This window comes from Corvus kubaryi, unplaced genomic scaffold (genome assembly GCF_017639235.1).
Source record: "Corvus kubaryi isolate FWS band 111438036 unplaced genomic scaffold, C.kubaryi_AGA036_p1.0 split3-37296, whole genome shotgun sequence".
Lineage (NCBI taxonomy): Eukaryota > Metazoa > Chordata > Aves > Passeriformes > Corvidae > Corvus > Corvus kubaryi.
This window is the reverse complement of record NW_024582086.1, coordinates 2,263,875-2,285,928: the sequence shown is the minus strand read 5'-3', so window position 1 is coordinate 2,285,928 and position 22,054 is coordinate 2,263,875. Positions and strand designations below refer to the sequence as shown.

General features: G+C 35.9%; 1 protein-coding gene across 1 annotated transcript in view; it reads left to right on the top strand.

The window, feature by feature from the left end:
* The window catches only part of SHOC1 (shortage in chiasmata 1), a 45,289-nt gene that overhangs the window by 3,668 nt on the left and 19,567 nt on the right, over nucleotides 1-22,054 (top strand). The window contains exons 4-14 of the mRNA XM_042015306.1: nucleotides 351-541; nucleotides 2,195-2,357; nucleotides 4,216-4,318; nucleotides 5,012-5,168; nucleotides 9,871-10,000; nucleotides 10,832-10,926; nucleotides 11,916-12,158; nucleotides 13,289-13,735; nucleotides 16,134-16,259; nucleotides 17,700-17,876; nucleotides 20,412-20,519. Of these exons, the coding sequence (XP_041871240.1) occupies nucleotides 351-541; nucleotides 2,195-2,357; nucleotides 4,216-4,318; nucleotides 5,012-5,168; nucleotides 9,871-10,000; nucleotides 10,832-10,926; nucleotides 11,916-12,158; nucleotides 13,289-13,735; nucleotides 16,134-16,259; nucleotides 17,700-17,876; nucleotides 20,412-20,519 (1,940 nt within the window). The remainder of the gene's footprint in view (nucleotides 1-350; nucleotides 542-2,194; nucleotides 2,358-4,215; nucleotides 4,319-5,011; nucleotides 5,169-9,870; nucleotides 10,001-10,831; nucleotides 10,927-11,915; nucleotides 12,159-13,288; nucleotides 13,736-16,133; nucleotides 16,260-17,699; nucleotides 17,877-20,411; nucleotides 20,520-22,054) is intronic.

The following is a 22,054-nucleotide window of genomic DNA, read 5'->3' as shown; positions in this document are numbered from 1 at the left end:
CAATTTCTTCATGGTTTTTGAAACAGAAGTGTACGTTTAACCCAGCAGTGAATTTTCGTCAGAAATGTTATGACATTAATAGGTTTCATGCTTTTTTTCCTTTTGTTCAATTTGATGCTGGGTGTAAACTTAAAGGGCTTTTTCTTGGGGAAGAATTGAACATGTAATCTGAACATGGATCCAGTGAATAGAGAGAACTCTGTAATTTCCAATCTTCTTAAGTGAATACAGTGATTATCAAAGTTGTTAGAGCACCTTGATGAGTGTTGTAGATTCACTGAGGAGTCAGGGAAGTTACAACATTGATTTTGCTACAGCTTAAGTGTCAGATATTTTTTTCTGTTTTTTAGGAAACCTATCTCCTCTGTAGAGTTTCAGACTAGTAATGATTTAGTAGAAGTAATTCCAAGTTCAAATCCATGCTCTGAGACTGACATGGAAGAACCTTTTTTACTTATAAAGAATGTTTCTAAGGAAGATTCCACCCAAGACAAATATTTGAAGATTTACTATGCCACTGAATTTAAAGAACCATGGCAAGGTAAAATATTCAATCCACTGTTTTGTAACTTTTGGTAATCTTGTTAACATCGCTAATTTTTTGTGCATTCTCCAGAGACATTGATGAAATCATTTGGGTGATGAAAACCTTTGCAGTTGTGTAAGGTATAACCACTAAAGACAGATTTATTCCCTGGAGAAGCAAGGCTTGTGTTACTAGTTCAAGAGAGAGCCAAAAGAAGTTTAAGATAGATTTTTTTGTGAGGATCTCTTTGAATTAGCATCATAAAACAGCTTGGTGGGAACATAATCAGTATCCGTCATTTCTGGGCAATATGAGAGAACAGAGAGTTATTACAGATAGGGAGTCAACCAAGGATTGAAAAGGGGATGTGGGAATAAGGAGACTTCCATATTGGTAAAAAATAAGGAAGAAGAACAAAAAACTCCCTTTGAACTTCCATATGTATCATATATGTGTAAAATGTATGTGTAGATACATATGTATTTCATACTGCAAATGTAAGGGAATGTATCAAAAGTGGTTGCTGCATCACTTCTGTCTCAGGAGAGCAGTACTTTAAACTCAAAAGAAATAGAATCATGTGATGGCTTGGGTTGGAAAGAACCTTTTAAGGGAGTCCAACTCCCCTGTAATCAGCTCCGGTTGGTCAGATCCACATCCAACCTCATGTTGAACACCTCCAGGGATAGGGTGTTGACACCTCCCTTGTTGTAAGAAACTGTTTCCTTATTTCTAATTTAAGTCATCCCTCTTTAAGGTTAAAACCTTAAACATTACCCTAAAATGTCTATCCCCACCTTTCTTATAGGCCTCCTTTAAGTACTGAGAAGCCACATTAAGGTGTCATCTCTTCTTCAGGCTGAACATATGCCAATTCTCTCAGCCTTTTCTAACAGGAGAGGTGTTCTTTTCCTGTGATCGTTTTTGTGAACCTTCCTCTGGGCCTGCTCCAAGAGGTCCATGTCGTTTTTCTACTGAGGACCCCACAGCTGGATGCAGTGTCCCAGGTGGGGTCTCACCAGAGCAGAGCAGAGGGGCAGAATCCTGTCCCTCGCCCTGCTGCCCACGCTGCTTTGGATGCAGCCCAGGACACATTTGGCTTTCTGGGCTGTGGGTGCTCATGGCTGGGTCATGTCCAGCCTCTCATCCACCAGCACCCCCAAGGCCTTCTCACAGGGCTGCTCTTGATCTGTTCATCCCCCATCCCCAGAGCTGATACAATAATGTCATCTTTCTTGAAATCCTAGTAATTTGTGACTTTTTTTGTAAATTTTTTTTTCTTCAGAATTAGGGAACTGCATTTAGGTTTAGACATGCATGGAGAGACTGCCTCGTTTCTATATTTAAAATTGCACTGAGCTAAGTTTCGTTATCATGCTTGAAAGCACAAACAAGGATATGAAAAGAAAATACCTTTTGTATTTAACAGGCATTATGTCAGACAAAAGAAAAAGCAAAAGAAAACTAGAGGTGATCATGTGAACCATGGAAGTCTAGACTTTGTTGCACTTTAAATATTTCAGGATATTTAAACTTTAAGTAAAAGAGCAGTTACTGTTTTGCTGACAGTTTTAGTATTCCAACAGTTGCTCAACAATACTCTTTATTCTGATAATTCTTAGTATTTTTATCTCATTTTATAACATATTCTTGCTTATATTTTCTCAGATTTATGTTTGGAAGAGGATTTTGTTTTTATCGATAATCTTGAAAATTTTCGTAAAAAGCTTCCAACTTTATCTATACTTCGGAGCAGACTACAGTTTTTTTTAGTGAAAGATCCCCTTTTAGATTCTGAAGGACAGATTTTAACAGCAGAGAGTATGTTCAGGTACCTACTATTTTCTGTATAATATTAAACATAAAAAATAGTCTGTGTATAATGCCATTAACATTTTAACATTTGTTGTATTTTACCTTTAGTTTATATTTGCAACAGGTAAAGACTTTAGTTTTCTTCTCAGGAAAAAATGAGGAGGGTGAAATTTATATGCGTTAAGAAAACTGTCTTAATGAAATTGTCATTTTTACATTCTGTAAGTGTGAAATGTAGTCAGGATATTAGTTTTGGAATACTGAAAAAAGGTACATCTTTAAGGGACCTTGTCCTCCCTCAAGCTGACTGATTCCCTGTCATGAAATTATCACTAAATTTAACAGGGTTAGGATTTTACACATGCTTCCATGTTCCGTTTTTCTCTCCTTCAGATGTGCTGTCAGTAAATCCATGCTCTTACCTGTTGAATTGTATTTCTCGAAGTTTAAATATTAATTATTCTTATGGTTTTGCTCAGTTTTGTATTGCTAGTTTGATTGAATTTAATTGAATTATGTCATGAATTTGAACAAACCAGTACATTAAAACAGGTATAAGTTGTATCAAAAATGGGCCAGTATTTTGTTAATATACTCATGGTGTAAAATCTGGCTGTTGGTTTACTAAATCGTATGCTGGTTTACTTCATGTCTGGACTACTTGTATTGCTTCCTTTGCACTTGAAAGGGTTGCATGATTCACGGGCAAGGTAAAGCAAATTTTAACTGAACCAACTGTACCCATATAGTAGAAGAACAGGGAGGAGTGGGGTTGTTTGCCATTTTTTTCAGACATGTGCCCCAGTCTTGCAGTGAATTTTGGACATAAGACTGTGTGAGTGCTCTAAATATCCAGTGAAGATAACGTGATCCAAATTCTACAATGACTTTCAGAAATACCAGTAATGGGAGAAAAAAACGCTAGTGTGAAGCTTTACAGAAATAGCTCTGACCTCCTGATCTGTGGTTGACTAGCAAAACCATGGACCTGTCCAAGGTGGGAGTCCAGATCTCCTAGTGCAGCACACAGGAAGATGCATTTAGAGAAAGGGACTCAATTAGGCAGATTTCTACTTCAGTTAAAATTCATGAGCATCCCAAGGCTGGACACAGAACAATTTGTACTCTTCAGTCTAAAATATTCCTCCAGGAAAATAGTAGTGTCAGGGACTGATGAGGAAGTTACTCCCCTAAAAAGTCACTGTAGATTTAGTGCCGGTAATTGTCACAAAGGACAAGCCTGAGGAAGAGTCTTCTTTCTACCTGACGAATCTTCATCCCTGTGCTCTTTGTGTCCTTGCTTTACAATGCAAGTAGTAGCCTCATTCCTGAGTTCTACTTCCAAGTGTTTTAAAGTTTTTCAGGTAAACCAGGGAACATACTTCTAGTTTTCGCTTTAACTAATAGTAAGCACACTCTGCCTTCTTTCCTGCTGAATCTTGCCTGAAGATAGACACTAAAGGTGACAAAGAGAAGTAAGGTAAATAGATTACAGAGACTTTATGTATAGTAAAAATTTTGACATTGGAAGAATTTAGATCTGCAGCTTTTGCATAAAGCACTTTTACATGAGGGGACTTATGTGTTGGGAACTTGAAGAATTATAATATGAGGGTTTTTTTCTGTAACTGTTTAAGGCTGGCCCCAATATTAGGCAGTTCTACTCTGCATATAATGCATTATTTCTTGAAAATTTTTTTTGGTTAATTACACAAATCAATATGGCATCACTTGGAATTGCCTTCTTAGGAAAGGCATGAATTTAGAAAAACTTTTGCCATGTATATGGCTATGAAAACTATTGCTGAGAGTTTCAGTCTTAGACATTAAGTAATACAAAGAAGTCACTTACTTTCTTTTATGATTTTTTAAAGAGAATGTTTGACTTTCCAAAATGAAATGAAGATGGAAGAGAGTCAAAAGGAATTGCAGGGGATTAAAGAGGATTTCTGTACTATATCAATAAAAGACGAAGAGGTATCATCCTGTTGTTTCATACTATATATTAGTGGTTGTTCTACGTTGTGCATATATGTTTGCTCACCTGCAAGCCATTTTACTGAATTCTTTTCATATTTGCCAAATATTTTGAGCTTTCATATTTTCAAGATTAGAAAACACAGGTATTATTTGGGTTTTTTTTAATTCTTGGATGCTGTTTTTAGCAATCTCCACTCTGACTAGCTGTTTCTCCTGGTACCTGATGTGTTTGCAGTTTTATGTAGATAACTTGTTGTACTAAGAATAAAAATTAATCAGAACAGGAAGCCATGACATGAGCATGGGAAAGGGGAAGCTCCAAGACATGTTCTGCAATTTGAGGGGCTAGCTTGTCTTTTTTTTTTAAAGAAGTCAAATCTACTTTTTGCTCCATTTTTCAAAATTCTAAAAAACAAACTTTCAATTTAAAATAAATGAGGATTTTACTTGATTTGGAACTGTAAGTAAAGATACCTTTTTTACACTCCAGTGACTCAATCTGAAATTCTGTAACACTGTATTTTACCCTGTATTGAGCAAAGCTTTGTGTGTGCTGTGTAATTGTCAAGTGGTAAGAGCTCTTAAATTGGTTTAGAATTAATTTATTTCACAATTCTGAAGATGCTTTGACTGTACAGTAATTTCAAAGGAAATTTACTGACCATTCTGTTGTGATTAATATTTTTTCAGTATTTCCTGTTGCCTGTTGAGTTAGAATTCAGCAAACCCAACAATGGCAGATCTGATTGTGTTAAGAGTCCATCATACTTGGAACTAAAGGAGGTGTTAAATTTAGCTCCAGTCACTGTAGATGATGAAGACCTTTGCAAACAAGTGATCAGAGAAGGTGAGGGTTGGCTTTCTTAAGTACTTGACCTAATTTTCCTTTCATTTGAACACATTTAACATAATCAAGCTCTTTTATATTGAGCTCACCTACAAATTACATCTCATCAGATGGGAATTTCTGTGGATGAACTAGGAACTGTGCTATACCCAAATTTCTGGTATTGGATGTGTCTCCTTAAGGGGTAGTAAACTACCTGCCATTTGATTTAGTCCAGGGTTCTGTTGTAATCTTGAACACAATTGTAATATGAGCCATGATTTGTGATCTATGATCAACCATAATTATAATCATTTGGTCTTGTGTTCTCTAATCTGTTTTTAAGTTTACTTTCAGAGACTCCCTAAGAAGATTATATGCAAAACTGTCATAACCATAAGAAATGCTTTTGTTGCATTGTAATTGCAAGCACAAAAGCAGATTTCTGGGGGGAAAAAGGGTTAAATATTTCCATAGATAACAGGATTATTCTCGATGCTGCGGTTTCTTTAAAGGAGTTTTAGAAAAATTACTGAATGCTCTTATACTACTGATAAATATAACTTTAATGGCAGTTATTGGCTAATGGATTGATTTGTATGACAGTATTTTGCGTAATTAAAAAAAAGACATTGCCTGAGGGTTGGGGGTTTAAGTCAAAATGAATAATTTTCCACTTTTTTCGTGGACAAGAAGTAGCTCAAAGAAGGAAGTTAATGCTTCTGAAGATGGAGGGTGTGTACTGAATTCTGTGTCTGATAGGGCAGCAGTTTGAAGTAATCCAGTATCTTAACTGAAGATAGAAACAAAACTTTTAGAAGTGGATATTTGACTAGGACAATTTCATGTACATTCCTCTGATATATTTAGTATGTGCCATGTTTCAGCTGAGATTGAAGAGATTTGAAGATTCTGTACATAAGTGTCAACCTGTTGGGGTTTTTTTGTTCTGTTTTAGTCCTTTTTTAGTAGCAAGAGAATGTACATACACATACTCCTAGTAAACTGTATTTAGGCTACTTAATTGTTCTGGAAATTGCTGTAGTCATAAGAGCTTGGAGTAATTCAGATAGTGACTGCACAATACTGTGGGGGATTTTTTCTCTCACTTAAGGGACAAGACTGAGCACTGCTCTAATCAGCTAAAGCATTTGGGGTTACTAAGCATGACTAATTTTTCATAATAGTATGTCATTGAGGTTCAGTAAAAAGATTGAAAGCTCTGACGGGAAAAATTAATAAATGGTTCATTTACAGCACCTTTTAAAATCTGTTTTCAGATCTCAAATCAGAAATTACATACAAAATAGAAATTTCCAAGTACTGTGCCGTTCCACAAGAGGTTTGCTCCAGTATTAGCACAAGTATGTTGGAATTCTGTGAGTCAGGTAGGAAGATCTGTGTAAATCAAGGGGAGATATTTAAAATGAATTCTTCAAGTGGTTTTTCCAATATTCCGTTCATGGGAGAACATGTACCACATATATAAGAAGATTTGCTTCATGTAATCTACTATTTTGTACCCACATCATAAGGAGGTAGAAGTGCCATACTCCTTTCTAGAGCTTTGTAGTCTAAGCACAAGCAACTTTACAATTCCTTCATGTTGCTTTTGGCTGCATGTGATGTCTATAACTTTTGCACTTGATTAGGTTTTTAGATCTTTTTAATCTAGCAACTCATCTACCGAGAGAGGGCAGATGGAAGTTAAGGCAGACTGATTTAAAATTGTGGAGTCAAAGAGCACAGTTTGAAGTTAGTTAAACTATTAGGTAAACACTTTCAAAAGAGGGTGGTGGAGAACAATTCAGGTAGAAGTGTTGTGTTTGTAACTTCTAGAGATTCAAAACTCCTGTGCAGACATTCTGTTTTGCAAATGGTTCAGTAATTACATGTGTTTGATAAGTTAAGTTGTGTAGTCGCCAGAGCTGTTTTCTACAGAAATAAACTCAAAGTGTTGAATAGTTGCTAACATGCATTGAATCCTTACTTCTCTTATGCTGGGATCAGGAAATCCTTTGTATCCACCTTTAATATTAAAAGTGTATTCACCTTTAATAGCTTGAAAACCCAAGTCATGGTGTCTACACCATCTACCAATGCTGAGCAGCTTTGGTGTCTGACTGCTCAACCTAGTCATCCAACTTTAGTTAAGGTTTTTTGGGCATAATGTATAGTCTTCGCCAGCCTTACTATATTCACAGCTAAATTCTGGCTGGCTAAAAGAGGCAGAAAAACAGCTGTGTTGGTGACATTTTTCACCTTTCATTTAATGCAGAAGGAGCTGCATAAAGAGTAATATTTACAAATTAATGTGATCTGAGTAGAGTGTCAATACATGATTATACATGTACCTCATCCTAATGTATATGCTATCTATGAAAAGATCCGTTGATTATTGCATTGGATAGTAGCAGTATTATCCATCAGTGCTTGTTCACTTGATAGTTTTCCATCCGGAAGTTACCAAAATACTCAAGAAGTGTTGAATTTTCTCCAGACCAAGACCCTTCTTGTTGTCTTAGTTTCAACAAGTTTTAAACTGAGCTGATAGTTGTCCCCTGGAAGCTAATAGTATCATGCTTCAGATACTATATTGTAGTGGAATTTTGGTTGAAACAATCATATCAGTTCAAAGTGTCTGATACAAAAGCTCAGTGCAAACATACCAAGTTCCACCAAGATAAAGTTACACTTATTTTACAGCTGGAGATTATTGTCTGGCATGAGAAACTGTAATCTGTGTCTCCTCAGATCTCTGCTCTTCTAAATCTTACAAGCAGGAGGGGCTTCAGTGCAGTAGGTCTGAGTAGTTTGGGACTCTTTTCCTATATGCCATAACAATAAATTAACTGTGATCTTCTCTAGGATATTGCCCATTCCTCTGCAGTAGATGAGTAGTCAAGCCATCTTGAATAGTCTTTTAAAGAAAGTGGCTGCATTAAGTTTTATTACCAGTTGTTGCCTTAGCTCTGCTGTTGAATCAGACAGAATTATACTTTTGGGGCACAGTCAGCTTCTATCTCTCTGTCTCTCTTTTCTTTTTTTTTTTTTAGTATAGACTCAGATCTGTAAGAGACCTACAAACCTGTGTGAGCACTGCTAAGATGCAGTTTGATAGCAGAAGTTTCTGTATTGGGTGTCAAGACCCGACTGTCTTCTCCTTATTAATTTTGCTCTTTATGAGTTACGAGAAGTGAAATATGTTTGCTTGAACCCAGAGAAAAAGCAGTCGTAAGACTAAGCTGTCTTTCTCTCATCATTGGGTTTGTTTAAAAAAGGCATCAAGCAACAAGATAGTTCTCTGAGTCAGCAATGTTCTGAGAAGGGGAATGTTACTCTGAGTATAGGCAGAGTTTAACTAATGTGGCTGATCAAAAAATTCCAGTCCCAAAGGCAAAAATAACTAGACAAGAATGAATATGAATAGTATCGCTCAAAGAGAAAGAAAAGTTGTTTTTAGATATGGCAGGTATTTTTACTGTCCTGAGAACAGCTCCTGTCCTGTTCAAAGTAAAGTCCTAAAATTGTTGTTCCTTACAAAAACTGCTTTGTGAGCTGAAATTCACAGCATAAGCTCACTGAGCTTTTTTTTGTTCTAAGTAAGAGGGAAAGTATGTTGCTTTCTTTTGTACCCAGTTTTATTTCTTACCTTTTTTTTCTGCTTTTTGATATGTTTGTGTCCTCTGTCTTTCTAACATTGTCCCTCACCCTTCCTGCCTAACAATTGGCTTGTTAGGTCCTTCAAGGAGAAGCCATGAGCAGCTGGACAGGTGACTGATTCATAGCCTGCTTTGTGCCAATTGGCCAAGCAACGTGGGTATGACAATTGCATCTACTTACTGCCTGGTGGAATGAATAGGGAATTCATTACAAGTGTTTTTCCTTATGGAGGCACTGATTTATTCACAATTTTTCTGCCTTAATTTTCACAGAACATGAAACAACTGTGGTTTTTGTGATTTCTGCTTTCTGGTTAGTAGAATGCCAGAGAGAAGAATACCATGTAAACCACCAAAATCAGTGAAGTTGCAAATTCCTAATAACACTTGAATAAAACCCAATAATCTTTAATATGTCTACATTTAATATGATTGGCCAAAAAAAAAAAAATAGAATGTTTAAAGTTACTTGCAGAGGACTTTTAACATGCCAGGTTTGTATACTGCTTTAAAAAAAAGCCAAACTGGTGTTGTAATTCATTTCAGTGACCATCCCTAGAAATTTCAATGAGTACTAATTCTGCTTGAAAGAGTAATTTTTTCTTTAAAATCCTGACTGTTTCTGAAGTCCTTGAGGCCGTTCTTACAGCCATTCTTACAGAATCTTACAGCCACCACAGTATTGTCTGTAGTCTCTCTCCCACCTAATTAACTTCATTTATGGAGGAACTATCTAAGAAGTCCAACAGGCATGAATATCAAAACCTCAGCCATGGTACCTGATGATTTAATTATAAAAATAATCTTATATGTGAAGTGTATGTACCCAGAACTACATTAAAGGAATGTGATCTACACATTATTATCCCCAAACTGTCTGGAAATTAGATGTGAAGTATTTGGGGTATATAGCTTAGTGAATTGTCCCATGAAAATCTTTTATATTTTAATCCAAAACTTCACTAGTGTAAAATTCGTAAGCATGTGTATTTCATTCACAAGTAGCTTTGTGGTTTTGATTTTTTATTTTTGTTTTGGCTGGGGTTTTATGCTATTTTCAGCTGAATATATTCCATATTTGAAAGATGAAATGGACATGCCTTTAACTCCTCCATGCAGACAACAAAGATCATGGGCTAATTTTCTGTGCAGAGGACTTCAAGAAGAACCTATTTCTCTCTCTGGTAACAGGTAATGAAACCTTGGTAGTGACAAATTCTGTCATGAATCCTCTAAATCATAAATCCTCAAAATTATGGAAAAAATAACTTTAGTGTATTTATGAATTGGTACTTTCATTCTTTGAGCTGCATATATGTTGTGTTTTTGTGAAAGAGTGACAGAATGCATGGTCCATATCTGTGGTTTTCCAGGGAAGCCTGAAAAAGGAAAGGAAGTTGCTTCTGTAGACCTCTTCCTCTGGGGGGATTTAATAGCCTGAAAATCCAGTCTCCTTTCTGCAGTAGGCAACAGTAAATACTTAAAGTATTTAGCAAGTGTATGTATGGGCATATGTGCATATTTATACCTATGGCAGGCATAAATATATTGCACAAGGATCACCTGCAAAATATCCAGAAGAGATATAGTAAGAAAGTATTGTCTATTTAGGGGATATCCTCCAACCACAGATTTCAGGCCTTTTCATGCCAAGAGAGGATTAGGATTGCTTCATCTTTTCCTTCTCATCTTATATGAGACTAGCATTTTTTGCCTTGGTATCTTTCTATCATATGCAGGAGGAATTTCAATATCCCTTTGGGGTGGGAGCCACAGTCTAGACAGAATTCTCATTCAGTGCTGTTTTATTTCATGACCCAGCCTTGATGGCTCCTCTTCTCATTCTTTCCTGTTGTCCTCTGTGTGGATAGGAAAAAAATTTTAATGAACAAGTGAGTAAAGAACGAACTGAAAATTTAAAGACAAAGTGGATCTTTAAAAGATAGTTCTATATAAATCAAAATTCAACAAATAATGCTGCTAAGCTTCATACCTGCAAGTCTTTTTTTATGTTCTTCATAGTATTTTGATTGCAGAGCCCTCTAGGGAATTCTTAGAATCTTTGGTATGGCAATCGGAGAAGTACCGGGATAATATGAGCTCTCTTTTGCTTGTTGGTAAGGATTTCTCATTGATGATCAATTTCTAATTGATGTTTACAAGTTCCATGTACATAGAGAAATATAGCAGAAAAGATTATGTTATATTACAGAGCACATATTTTGAGCCATTGAAGTTTATCCAATTACTGTAACCCTCTGAAGTTTGGATTATGTGATTGTTGTAGAACATATAAAAAGTTACAGTAGGGCAACATAGAAATTGTTATTCCATGTATCCTTCTATGGAGGTAATTTGAATTAAGTAAGAGTTTTATTTTTTTATGACAGTGTTCACTACTGTTATATACAATAACTAATGATTGACATTTGCTAATCAGTTGAACTCCTTTCTGTGTGCTATTTTCCCTTAAACAATGTTTCAAAATATGTATCAATCAATACAATAGAACTGAAAATAATATTGTAACTTCACAAGAATAGAGGAGAAACAGAATACACAAAACCAAAACAAGCTGCAGGCTGTTTATGAAAGTGCCAGAATATACACTACCACTATTCTTTAGTTTCATTTTATTTGACTTCGTTTTACAAGTCTTAGGATTAAGTTATGTATATTGACTTGTTTTGTTGTCCAATTCATTTTTACTTTGAGTTATAGTTGAAAATAATATATGGTATGCTCATTACTATTTCAGTTAATTTTTTTTCAGGTAAGGATTATGATAAGTCTTTGTAACCACGACAATAACCCACAGATAATTAACAAGATAATTTGTAACTTTAGTAATGCAGCTACACGTTATTAGATCTGAAAAAAATTTAAACCCCTACTCATAGAACTCAGAAAAGGCACACTTACTCTAGTAATGTTAACTGTTTTGAAGTTAAATCTATTGATGGACACAGAGTTACAGATGGAAGTATGAATAATAGATATATGTAGTAGGCCGCCAGTACTAGGGAACTTTCATTTCCTAAAGGACATTCTGTTTTCATCTTTCTAGATGATTGATATTGTATGTTAATTTCTGGTTCTTTTGTAGAGCATCCAGCTGTTAACCTTGTGCATCAGCGTCATTCACTGACAGAGCTGCAGAAAAACCTGCCACCTGAGGTCGAAGCACCAATGCTTAGCTCACTACAGGAGGGCTGGTGGCTTCATATGGGTTTAAATCCAGCAGTGGTAGAAATTTTGGAACAATTGGATATGGATGGCAGTAAAGCAAACAGTCTTCTTCCTACAGAAGTAGAAACATTCACACAATTTACATTGTATCAATTAGAAAGTAAGTAACTCCTTTTTTTTAAAAAGTGATAAAAAGGCAAAGATAGGTACTTTAACAGAGAATCACGCAGGGAGTTACGAATTTCCAAGAGCAAAGGAAATTAAATATTTCTTAAGAATAAAATGTTTTACAGCAGAATGAAAGAATGGCACTACTGCAATTAAGGTATGCTTTCTCTAACTTAGAACAAATTATAGGAACAAAAGTGTTTAACTACACTAAGTCATCTTTTCTATTACTGTGCAGATGAAGAGTAGCATCCACCTGTCGTATTATTTTTTAATGAAATAGTTTCATACAGGAGAATTTCTTAACAAGTAGTTGTTTTGCTTGGGAATATTTTAATAAAGCAGATATTTGCATAGTCCTACCTGCACAAGGTCAGTGGGGGGAGGACGTTACAGTGAAAATTCCTTATTTTGTGGTGCTGTAGAGGGTTTTTTTAATGCAGACTATTTCAAATTTGAACAGCTCATAACTTCAGAATTTCAAATGGGCAATTTTGCATACTTATAATCAAACTTCAACAAAAAATGCAAAAAGTTATTCAGATTTTGTTGTATACCTATGGCCAGACTGCAAGGCACCAGTTGTGGTTGTAGAACTCCAAGGATTGACAGTAGCATGATATATTGTGAAACAAAAAGACACTGCTCACTGCTCAGTTAACTGCTTTTTACATTTCTTTAATTGATTAGCTACTGTGTTTTAGATGGCTATGCAGCCACAATGCAAAAAGGTGGTAGTTCTAGTGAAGCATATCTTTAGAGGGAGCTGTTTGCATTCTTCTTTTTTCCCCTCTAAAAAATAACAATAAAAAAAGTTAGTTTTTCGTCCTAATGAAGTGTGTCGCATCCCACTTACTAGAAATCTAGCATCAATAAGTACTGTGTAGATGGTGAAAACTTCAAACAGTAGCATGGCCTTCTGTGTCTCAATATTGTACATTTTTCTTAGGACTAGTTAGTGCAAGTTTTCTAAAAGGAGATTCTAATGATCTGAGAAGGCAGAAAGAAGAAATTTTAGAAAATGCCTTCTCTATAAACCACCTGAAGTCCTTAACTCCAGTGGGGAGAAAGAAAAGAAAAAATATCTACATCGCAGCAAAGAAATTAAATTGTATTTTTTAGGATGGCTTGAAGAGAAGAATTCTGTGACAAACCAAGAGCTGCTTTCTGCTGAAAGACATCAGTCAGAGAAAGTAGTCAATCCTGACTTGACACTGCAGACTCAAAGGCAGTGCTCTGCCATGAGTGCTGCATCATCTGCCAAAATTCACTGTACAAATACATCTGTGGAAGACTGTACTGGAGGAAGCATAAGAAAGATTAAGACAGAAGAGGCAACTTGCTTCTTAAACCAAGAAAAGAAAATCCCCAAACCATCTGAATCAGACAGCTGTACAGATGTGTCTTCTAAACTAGACAACTCATCCTGTAGTGGAAAGCCTGCACCACATGCACTTGCTTCTGAATGGGCCAATGATGATTCTGATCTGAACAACTTTATTATGATGAGATCTAAACATACAGTCACCCAAAGAGAGGAAAAATATTATGTAGATAGACCTGAAAAAGGTATGTGAACCGGTCTATTCTGCCATTTTTCCAGATTTAATTCTTCACTCTTTTACCAGTTACAATAGATGCTACTTCATCCTAGTAGGTTTATGGATAAAAAAAATTATTGAAGTAAATTGGCAACATTTTTATGGTCTTAAATGTAGCTGAATTTGTAGCTAAGTATCTTACCTTTTGTTGTTTTCCTTAAGATATATTAGCAGATTTTGGTTGCTTGGTTTACTTGGGCTGGGATGGGGGGGTGGGGAAGGAGAGGCTCTTTTTTTGGGACAGGGGGATTTTTTTGTGTGTTGGAAGAGGTATTTCATAAAATTAACATTTGAGTTTATTCCTGTTCTGACAATGGTACTTACTTTAGGGGATCTCTTCCATCCATATATTCTGAATTGGATCTCCTGGCCACTTTAGAGAAGTAATAATCCTCAAATTCATTATAGTTATCAAATAGTAAATTTCAGTCCTCTCACTTCTGTAGCCTAGACAATGAACAAGAGTTGTTCATTTGAGCCGGTTACCTTGGTGCAAACCCCGTCAAAACATTGAACATTGAAGCAGAACAGGTATTACGGAAAACAGAAAATTGGTTGCTAGGCCTGTTCTTCTTGATGGCAGTACTTAGGAGAGAACATCAGACTATGTGTTCAGCATTGAAGGAATTCAAAATAGCAGAGAGAAAAAAGTAGAAGAATTTTCTTATTTGTTTTTAAAAGAAAGTATGTGTGACATAAAGTAGCAGGTGACAGTGGCATACTTCCAAATTCACTTTTCAGGATAAAATTATATGTAAAAAAAAAAGAAAATGTTTTTGGATTTTTATGGCAGAATTTTGACAGTAACTTTTATTTTTGTTTTAGTTAAATGTCCCAGCATTAAAAAAAAAAAAAAAAAAGTTACATAAAAGCTTCAGCAATAATTCCTGTAGAATTGGGATATTTGATTAATTGCAAGATTATGTAATCTTGTGGAATTAACTATTTCTTGGTAAAATTAATCTGTTTCTGACACTGTCGGAGATGAATAAAGCGTTTCATGGCGTCAGAAAGAAATAACCCATATTTTACAAGTAAGAGGCGCAGGTACCTGAGGTTTTTTGCTGCCATCTAGTGGAGTCTGGCCAGAGCTGCGTCGCCCAACAAGAAATCCAAATGTATTGAAAAGCAAGCTGTGTCGCATTCACGAATAGCCTTGGGGAAGCTTAAGTAGGTTCAATGCAGGTTAGGATATGTGCACAGGTAGACCCCAGTGTTGCAGATCAGTTATGCCTGATATATAGAGAACCCATTAAAATACGGAGGTCTGCTGTAAGTTACATCAATGTAGAAATTATATAAATCATCACATACTTTTGCAATAATTAAGAGTTTTTATTAAGGGTCATTCTAACCTTAACTTAAAATTAGTAAGGCCAGCATTGCTTGTAGGCCTCTTTGTTGTTTGCCTTATTTTTTAAAGATATCATTGTGTGTTATGTTTAGTTTAGAAAATACACACGAGGTAAGCAGTAGCAGCAATTCAATGGTGCAATTTTGAACCCCGGATAGCTTTTCAAAATAAGACAAGTTTTCTAAGTTAACTAGAATAAAAATTTCATTTTTCTTTTCTTTCTGTCTTTGTATGATTAGTTTGTTTTCTGAGGAAACTGACGTGCTTAAGTAGAAAAATCAACAATATTTAGAAGACAACTATTCAATAAGAACCTCTCTCAGAAAAAAATATTCAGAAACAAAGAGATTTGCCAGAAGAAGATTTGTGGCCAGAAGTTGTAGCTCTTGTATCAGTATCTATCAGGAAGAAGGGAGGGCCACTTAGAAATACTAAAAAGTTGCAAAATATATGTAGAAGACAGGAGAAAAATTATTTTCAATATGCAATTTTTTTTCTCTCTTTTTTTTTTTTCCATTTGCAATTTCTGTGTTCTTTCTGCTTGGCTTACAGTGTCTAACCTTTTCTGCTCACAGTCACTGATGTATTTTTCATAGTTTGAGCTGTTTATGGTCAGCAGCATCTTTTCTCTCATACATGTTTTTTCTCCGTATAAAGGTATATGAGGTTTCCTATGGAGCTATATTATAAAGCGGTAGTACCAGCTCCTTAATTTTCCCAGCTCTGTGTTTCTGTCCTTAGGAAGACTAATCTGATAATGCCTCACTTCTTGGGCTGTGAAGGCAGACAGGGACTAATTTGTTTTTGTGTCTTGTGGTTTTTTTATACTGTATGAGCCCATGAAAACAATAAAGAATTTAGGAAGAGAAAATTTATGTGTCACAGAAGCAACTTATTTGAAAATATTTTTGCATGTAGAGTCACTTACAAAGTGGCTTAAGAGTTTTCTTATTCATTAAGCTGTGTTTGTGATATTTAGAGCTAAATATTCATTTGTGGTTTAATTATTTAGTGGTACAGCCTGAAGAGCAGCATATGCATGTTCAAGAAGAGGATGTTTCTGTTTGTGAGACTGTAAAAACAGAGGAAAAGACCCAAGAGAATGAGGACAGTATCACTGTCAATATTCTAGCATCAGGTATACTAGTTTTGGAACTGCTTTACCTTCTCCCAGGTAACAAGTGAGAGGAACCAGAGGAAATGGTGTCAAGCTGCACCAGATGAGGTTTAGATTAGATATGGGGAAAAAGTTCTTCATTGAGGGGGTGGTCAGGCATTGGAACATTGGAACTGGCTTCCCAGGGTAGAGGTGGAACCATCCCTGGCAGTTTAAAAAAACCTGTGCATGTGGCACTTGGGAACATGATTTAGTAAACATGGTGGTGCTGGGTTAAGAGTTGAACTCAGTGATCTTAGTGATTCTATGATTCTATATAGTTTTGCAATATAATTTCATATTAAATAGTATTGCTCAGACAAATACAGAAATTATTAGACTTAGTCTCTTCTCTTTGTAACTGGTAGTACTGCAAGTAGATGGATATTTATTTTGGCACAGAGGTGAGAGCATGCTATGGAGCTCCATCTTAAGACTAAAGCCAATTGCATGCAAAGTAAAAAGAGTAACTCAGACTTTGAGTTATGTCTGATCAAAATTAGCAGGCATGAAATCTCTTAGTGCCAGTCACTACCTTCCGTTTATTATTCTGCACATTTTTGTCTGACAGAGTAAATGAGAATTGGAGATGGAAGAGATCAGTAGTCATTTTGAAAGGAAAGGTCTTTAGCACAATAGAAATAAACTATGGATTTATCTCATACATGACTGGGCCTTACCCCTTGAACTCTGGCTGTTGTACAAGGCATTGTATCAAAAAGCATAGCTGACAACACTTTTCTCATGCAGTATAAATGGTAGAGGAGAATCCATAAAATACTTATCCAAGCTATTTTACAGCCTCAAATTAAGAATACCCAGCCCTAGGAAGTTGTAGGCCTAGCACAGATGAGTTTGGTTTTCCATGAAAATGCATTTGCTCCAACCATGTGCTTAATGGGTTTTTCTTTCACAGAACCAGTGAAAGAGTAGAGTAGTCTTTTCATCTGTTCCCATCTGAGATGGGAATCATAGCTCTAAGCTTATTTTTTAATTTTTTTTTCCTAATAAATTTTGAAGCAAGACTCCTTTAATGCAGCTGGGGGGAAAAATTAAAGCTTTTTGGCAGTCAAAACAAAAATTAGCATTTTGAAAGTGACTACAATGTAGAAGCAGGCTGTAGAACAATTGAGTAGTAGAACAATCTTAGTGTGAGTCACAGGAGTAGAAAATCCTAACTTCTCATCATGCAGTTTGATCCTGTTATGAAATGCGTGGAACAGTGTGGTTGCCTGCTGTGAGGATCAGCTGATTGCTGCCACTCAGGAGACTGTGGCAAGCAACTTTTTCTCCATTGATGTTGCAGCTTTCATGAGCAAGATAAAGTTGTTAATGTTTTGCTAGGTCTTTTGAATATTCATGTCCAGTCGTGGTATGTGAAACCAAACTTTATTGTTATGTTTTGTTCATTGTGTTATCCAGAAAGCCAGTGCCAGGCATACTGCCTCTTGGAAGAAGCAGCCATTCCTGTACTAAAAGATTTGACATGTCTGGGTGTACTTGCTTCTGTTATTTGGAGCTTTGACAGTGTTAAATTTGATCATACAAGGTTTTTCTTAAAACAGCAAGAGAAAGTGATATGTGATAATTTTAAACAAGGTATGTCTTTTTAAAAAACATCTCTTCTTTTCTTCTTTAAAACCAATACAGATTTAATTGGTGACACAAGATTCAAGATGTTTTATAAATTAATGATAAATCTTTTAAGAGTTTATCTTACAGACTTACAACAATTGATTTCTTCTTTTATTTTAAAAGTGTTTCCTCGTGGTTCAACATTACATTTATTAACCTCATATTGCAATATAAAAGTATTCTAATTGGATTTCATTTTAAAATATTTTACATATGCTTCAGAAATGTCATTTCTATAGCAAACAATGTTTAAATTTTTTCACATGCTAGATTTTAAAATTAAAAGTTTTCTGTGTGGTTTTGTTGTTTCTTTTCTTTTAGTAGCTGTATTTTATCACACCTGCATGCTGCCAAATACTATGCCCATATAGAAATGAGAAGGAAAAGAAATCCGTAATAATTTGGTTTCTTTCTGACTTCATTTCTCTCCTATGTGGGATATGAAAGCCCAATAAACGCAGAAAAGTGAAAAGGAAAGTCAACAAAGTTAGGGACCCCTTACAAAGATTTTTGACTGTAAAGAGAGAGTCAGGAAAACTTCATAACAAAATAGAGACTATGTTTGAGGAACATTTAGAAAGTTACTTGTTATTTTGTGTTCTTTTTCGAGTTGTACAGCTCATAGTTGAGAACTAGTTGTAAGGATAACATAGTAGGCTGTCTACCGCCTGCCAAGTTTCTATATTGTGTCACAGATTATGCAATAAACGCCTGCTGTCTCAACTTCATTACTTTCTGTGCTGAATGTATTTTTCTCAAAGAAAACATTAACGACCATGAAACTACAAATGAGAAAGAAGGCAAACAAAAAGAAACTGTAGTTAGCCCTGCAGAATGACAGCCTGTGATCTATAATATTACCATATTAAAATTGTCAGCAGCAGTGTTCTCTTAATGTGAAGGAGCTTACAAAAAAAGTAAACACCATCTTCACAAACATGAGGGACAAACATGGTATCTATATCTGTATCAGTGAATCACAGAAAGGAAAACATTAGTGAGAAAAGTATACAGAGAATTACTACTGCTTCTCTGAATCACGGAAAAAAATGTAAGAGTCTGTATTTCAACTCAAGATTAATTAAGAAGACTTACATCCTCTCAAATGCAGTTTACATGCTATAGAAATTGCATTTTTTCCCAACTAAAGCAACAGAAGGAAACAAGAACTTTCTTGCTGAAAGGCCCACAGAAACAATGAAGAAATTATCCTATTCATTCCTAATGAATATTTCTCTGTCTCTGTAGGAGATACCAAAATCTCCCTGGTAACATACTTCTTTTATTTGCTTCCTTGTCTTAAATAGTTTCACAATATCCAGTCTTATTCCACTTTGCTCCAGGGTATTCTGATCTATTTGCCCCTTAATCCCTGAGTGAACATAGAAAACAATCACTTACTATGCTGGTCTTATCTCTTAGCAGATTATTATTCACCTGCTGGTCTTTTCTGCATCAACTATCACCAAGTGCTCCAGTCTTTCATCATAAAACTGTGTTACTTTGTTTCTAAATGACCTGTATTCCTCACTGAGTTTTTATGGTGTTTGATGTAAAGAGCTGGACATAGTCCTTCGGTTTCAGCACCTTCACTAACAGAGCTGAACATTCACTTTCTGTATTTCGATGCAGAGTAGTTGCAAGATCTTAGCCTTTCATGCAGTTTCCAGCTAAGTCCTTCTGTATGCTGTGTCCTTAAGTTGATTTTTCCTTCCTAAGTGCTTTGCTTGTCTTTTTGAATTAAAAGTTATGTTAATCCCAGTACACAGAACTAGCTACTATTTTCCTCCTAGAATGCACCTTCAGCTGTAGTAATTTACACTTTAATTATCTTCCTCAACCATTTTTAGCATCTTGAAGTATGTATTTCATACGCACGCTTACTCTGCAGTTGAGTTTTCAAAAATATCTGGTTTATGATAATGAATGCTACTATTACCTGTGTGCAATTCCCAAAAATACCTTCTGTCTTCAGACTAGAAATTCGGTCTGGTTCAATCAAGTCCTAGAATATATATTCAAAATGGATACATAATACAGAATAGGAAGCCCGTAAATGGTTTGATTTATATGGGTCTAAGAAGAAGCAGATGTCATCCAAATTTACCTTCTTGAAGGTGAAGATTCTCATCATGAGACGTTAATTAGGTGTAGAGAATTGCCACACTAAAATCAGTAAAGCAATGTGGTTTTAATGATATGCCATGGGGAACTGTTATCTCCTGCTCCAGCAAGCCCCATGTATCTGTACACACCTTTCAAAAACGCTTCCCTGTGTGCCACTTGCTTTGGGTCAGAGGACCTGGGAAAAGTTATGTTATATTTTAAGCTATTTGGAAAGACCACCAGATCTGAAAGTTAACCTTTGAAGGTTATCTATGTTTAAGTGTGTTTAATGAAAATGCTTAGATACCAGGATCTTTTAAACTGATTACATACATATGTTATATGAGTTGTAAAATTTTCTGTAGACCACACCTCTGTCTTCTATTTGTAAAGGTAAAATAGATGAGAAGGAGATCATGCTGTTCAGACATGCTGCTCTGGTACACCTGCTAGTGACAGTTCGAGATCTGCTACTAACATGTGGCTTGGATACAGCTCTAGGTTTGTTTTCAATACTGAATAATGATACCCAGAAAACCAAAGCTTTGTGTGTGTTCTGCTGACCGTCCCTCATGTTTGTAGCTGTGACTCTTTGCCATTGGGGTATATGCTTAGTTCATGACTAATAGACCATTGTTTATGTTATTCCATGGATTGTTAAGAACTTCCACATGTGTAATGTGTCTTGTATCTCAGAATGACAAATTTTCTTTGGAATCTCTGTGTGGAAATGGAGGAATGCAAAAATGTCAAGTCCTTCCCTATCTGCCATATATCTTTTGTGAGTGTGGAACACTCTCCACACAAAATAGCATTAGGCTTCATGGAAGTGAGTACTTAAATCTGAGAGCATTTTAAGCAAAATCTTAAATGTTATCTAGTGTGTCATGTGGAAGGAAGTTTAAAAGTACAACATTGGACTTACATAGAAGTTTTTTTTGAGCTTTTCTGGTCTTATTCAAATTTGGAATATGGCAATCCACTGTAACCCAGTTTAATGCCTGAAATGATAGTGCTGAGCTTGTAAATTCCCATAGTTGTGTATTGTGAATTTTCAGATACCTCTATCAGGATAGATCCATAAGAAGCTGAAGTCAGTGCTTACGAATGCCCTAGAAAAGTCAGACTCCCTCTGTCTTTATAGGAGATAAAGTTGCTTCGGAGCATCTAATTTCAGTCTGAACTATCCCCTGATGGATGGTGTTTCCTTAAAATTGATGTAAAATGTAAGACATCTGCCATGAACTGAACTGTAGGAAAATTAAATTATTTTGTATTTCCTTAAATGTTTCTATAAACAATAAAAGAGTAAGAAGAAGAATACAGAATGAATACATAAGTAGAATCCTAGGCACAATTCTTTTCTATACTTACTATAAATGACGTAGAAGGATGGGAGAAAGAAAAAATGAACAGTTCTTCCTCCACTGTTTATTGTAGCAGAACCACTCCTAGATGATATTTCAGAATTACAGAAACCACCTGTATTTCCAAACCTGAGCAACAGCTCACACAGGAAACTGTACAAGTAAAAAAGATCTGAAAAAAAATTAGAAAATTGAGCAAGATACTAAGTAGGCCTCGTGTCTTCACCGTTGTGGTGTTGTGTGTACTAGCTTGAAAACAAACCAGTGGGAGGCACCAAGTCAGAATAACAATTTAATAGGGAAATTTTAAAAAAAGGCAGAAAACACTGGTTCAAACTGACAGAGTCAGGATACAACCTGACACCCTGTTAGTCAGGGTGGCAGTAGCAGTCTGATAAGATGGTGGCTGCAGTCCTCCTGAAGTGTTGGATGTGGTTCTGTTGAAGTGGTGGTCCTGTAGAGGGGTCTGCTCTTCCTTGGAAGGTCCAGTGGTGGCTGTGTAGCTCCTGTCCTCTGGGAATCCAGTGGTAAGGGTGGCTGTGGTGCTCAGAATCTCAGATTATATCCAGGATGAAATGCTTGGTTCCTCCTTCTGGGTGGAGCATCTCCCAATGGGATGATGAGTCATGCGGCCAGGCATTGATGGGCTCATTAGCAGAAGATAGTCCA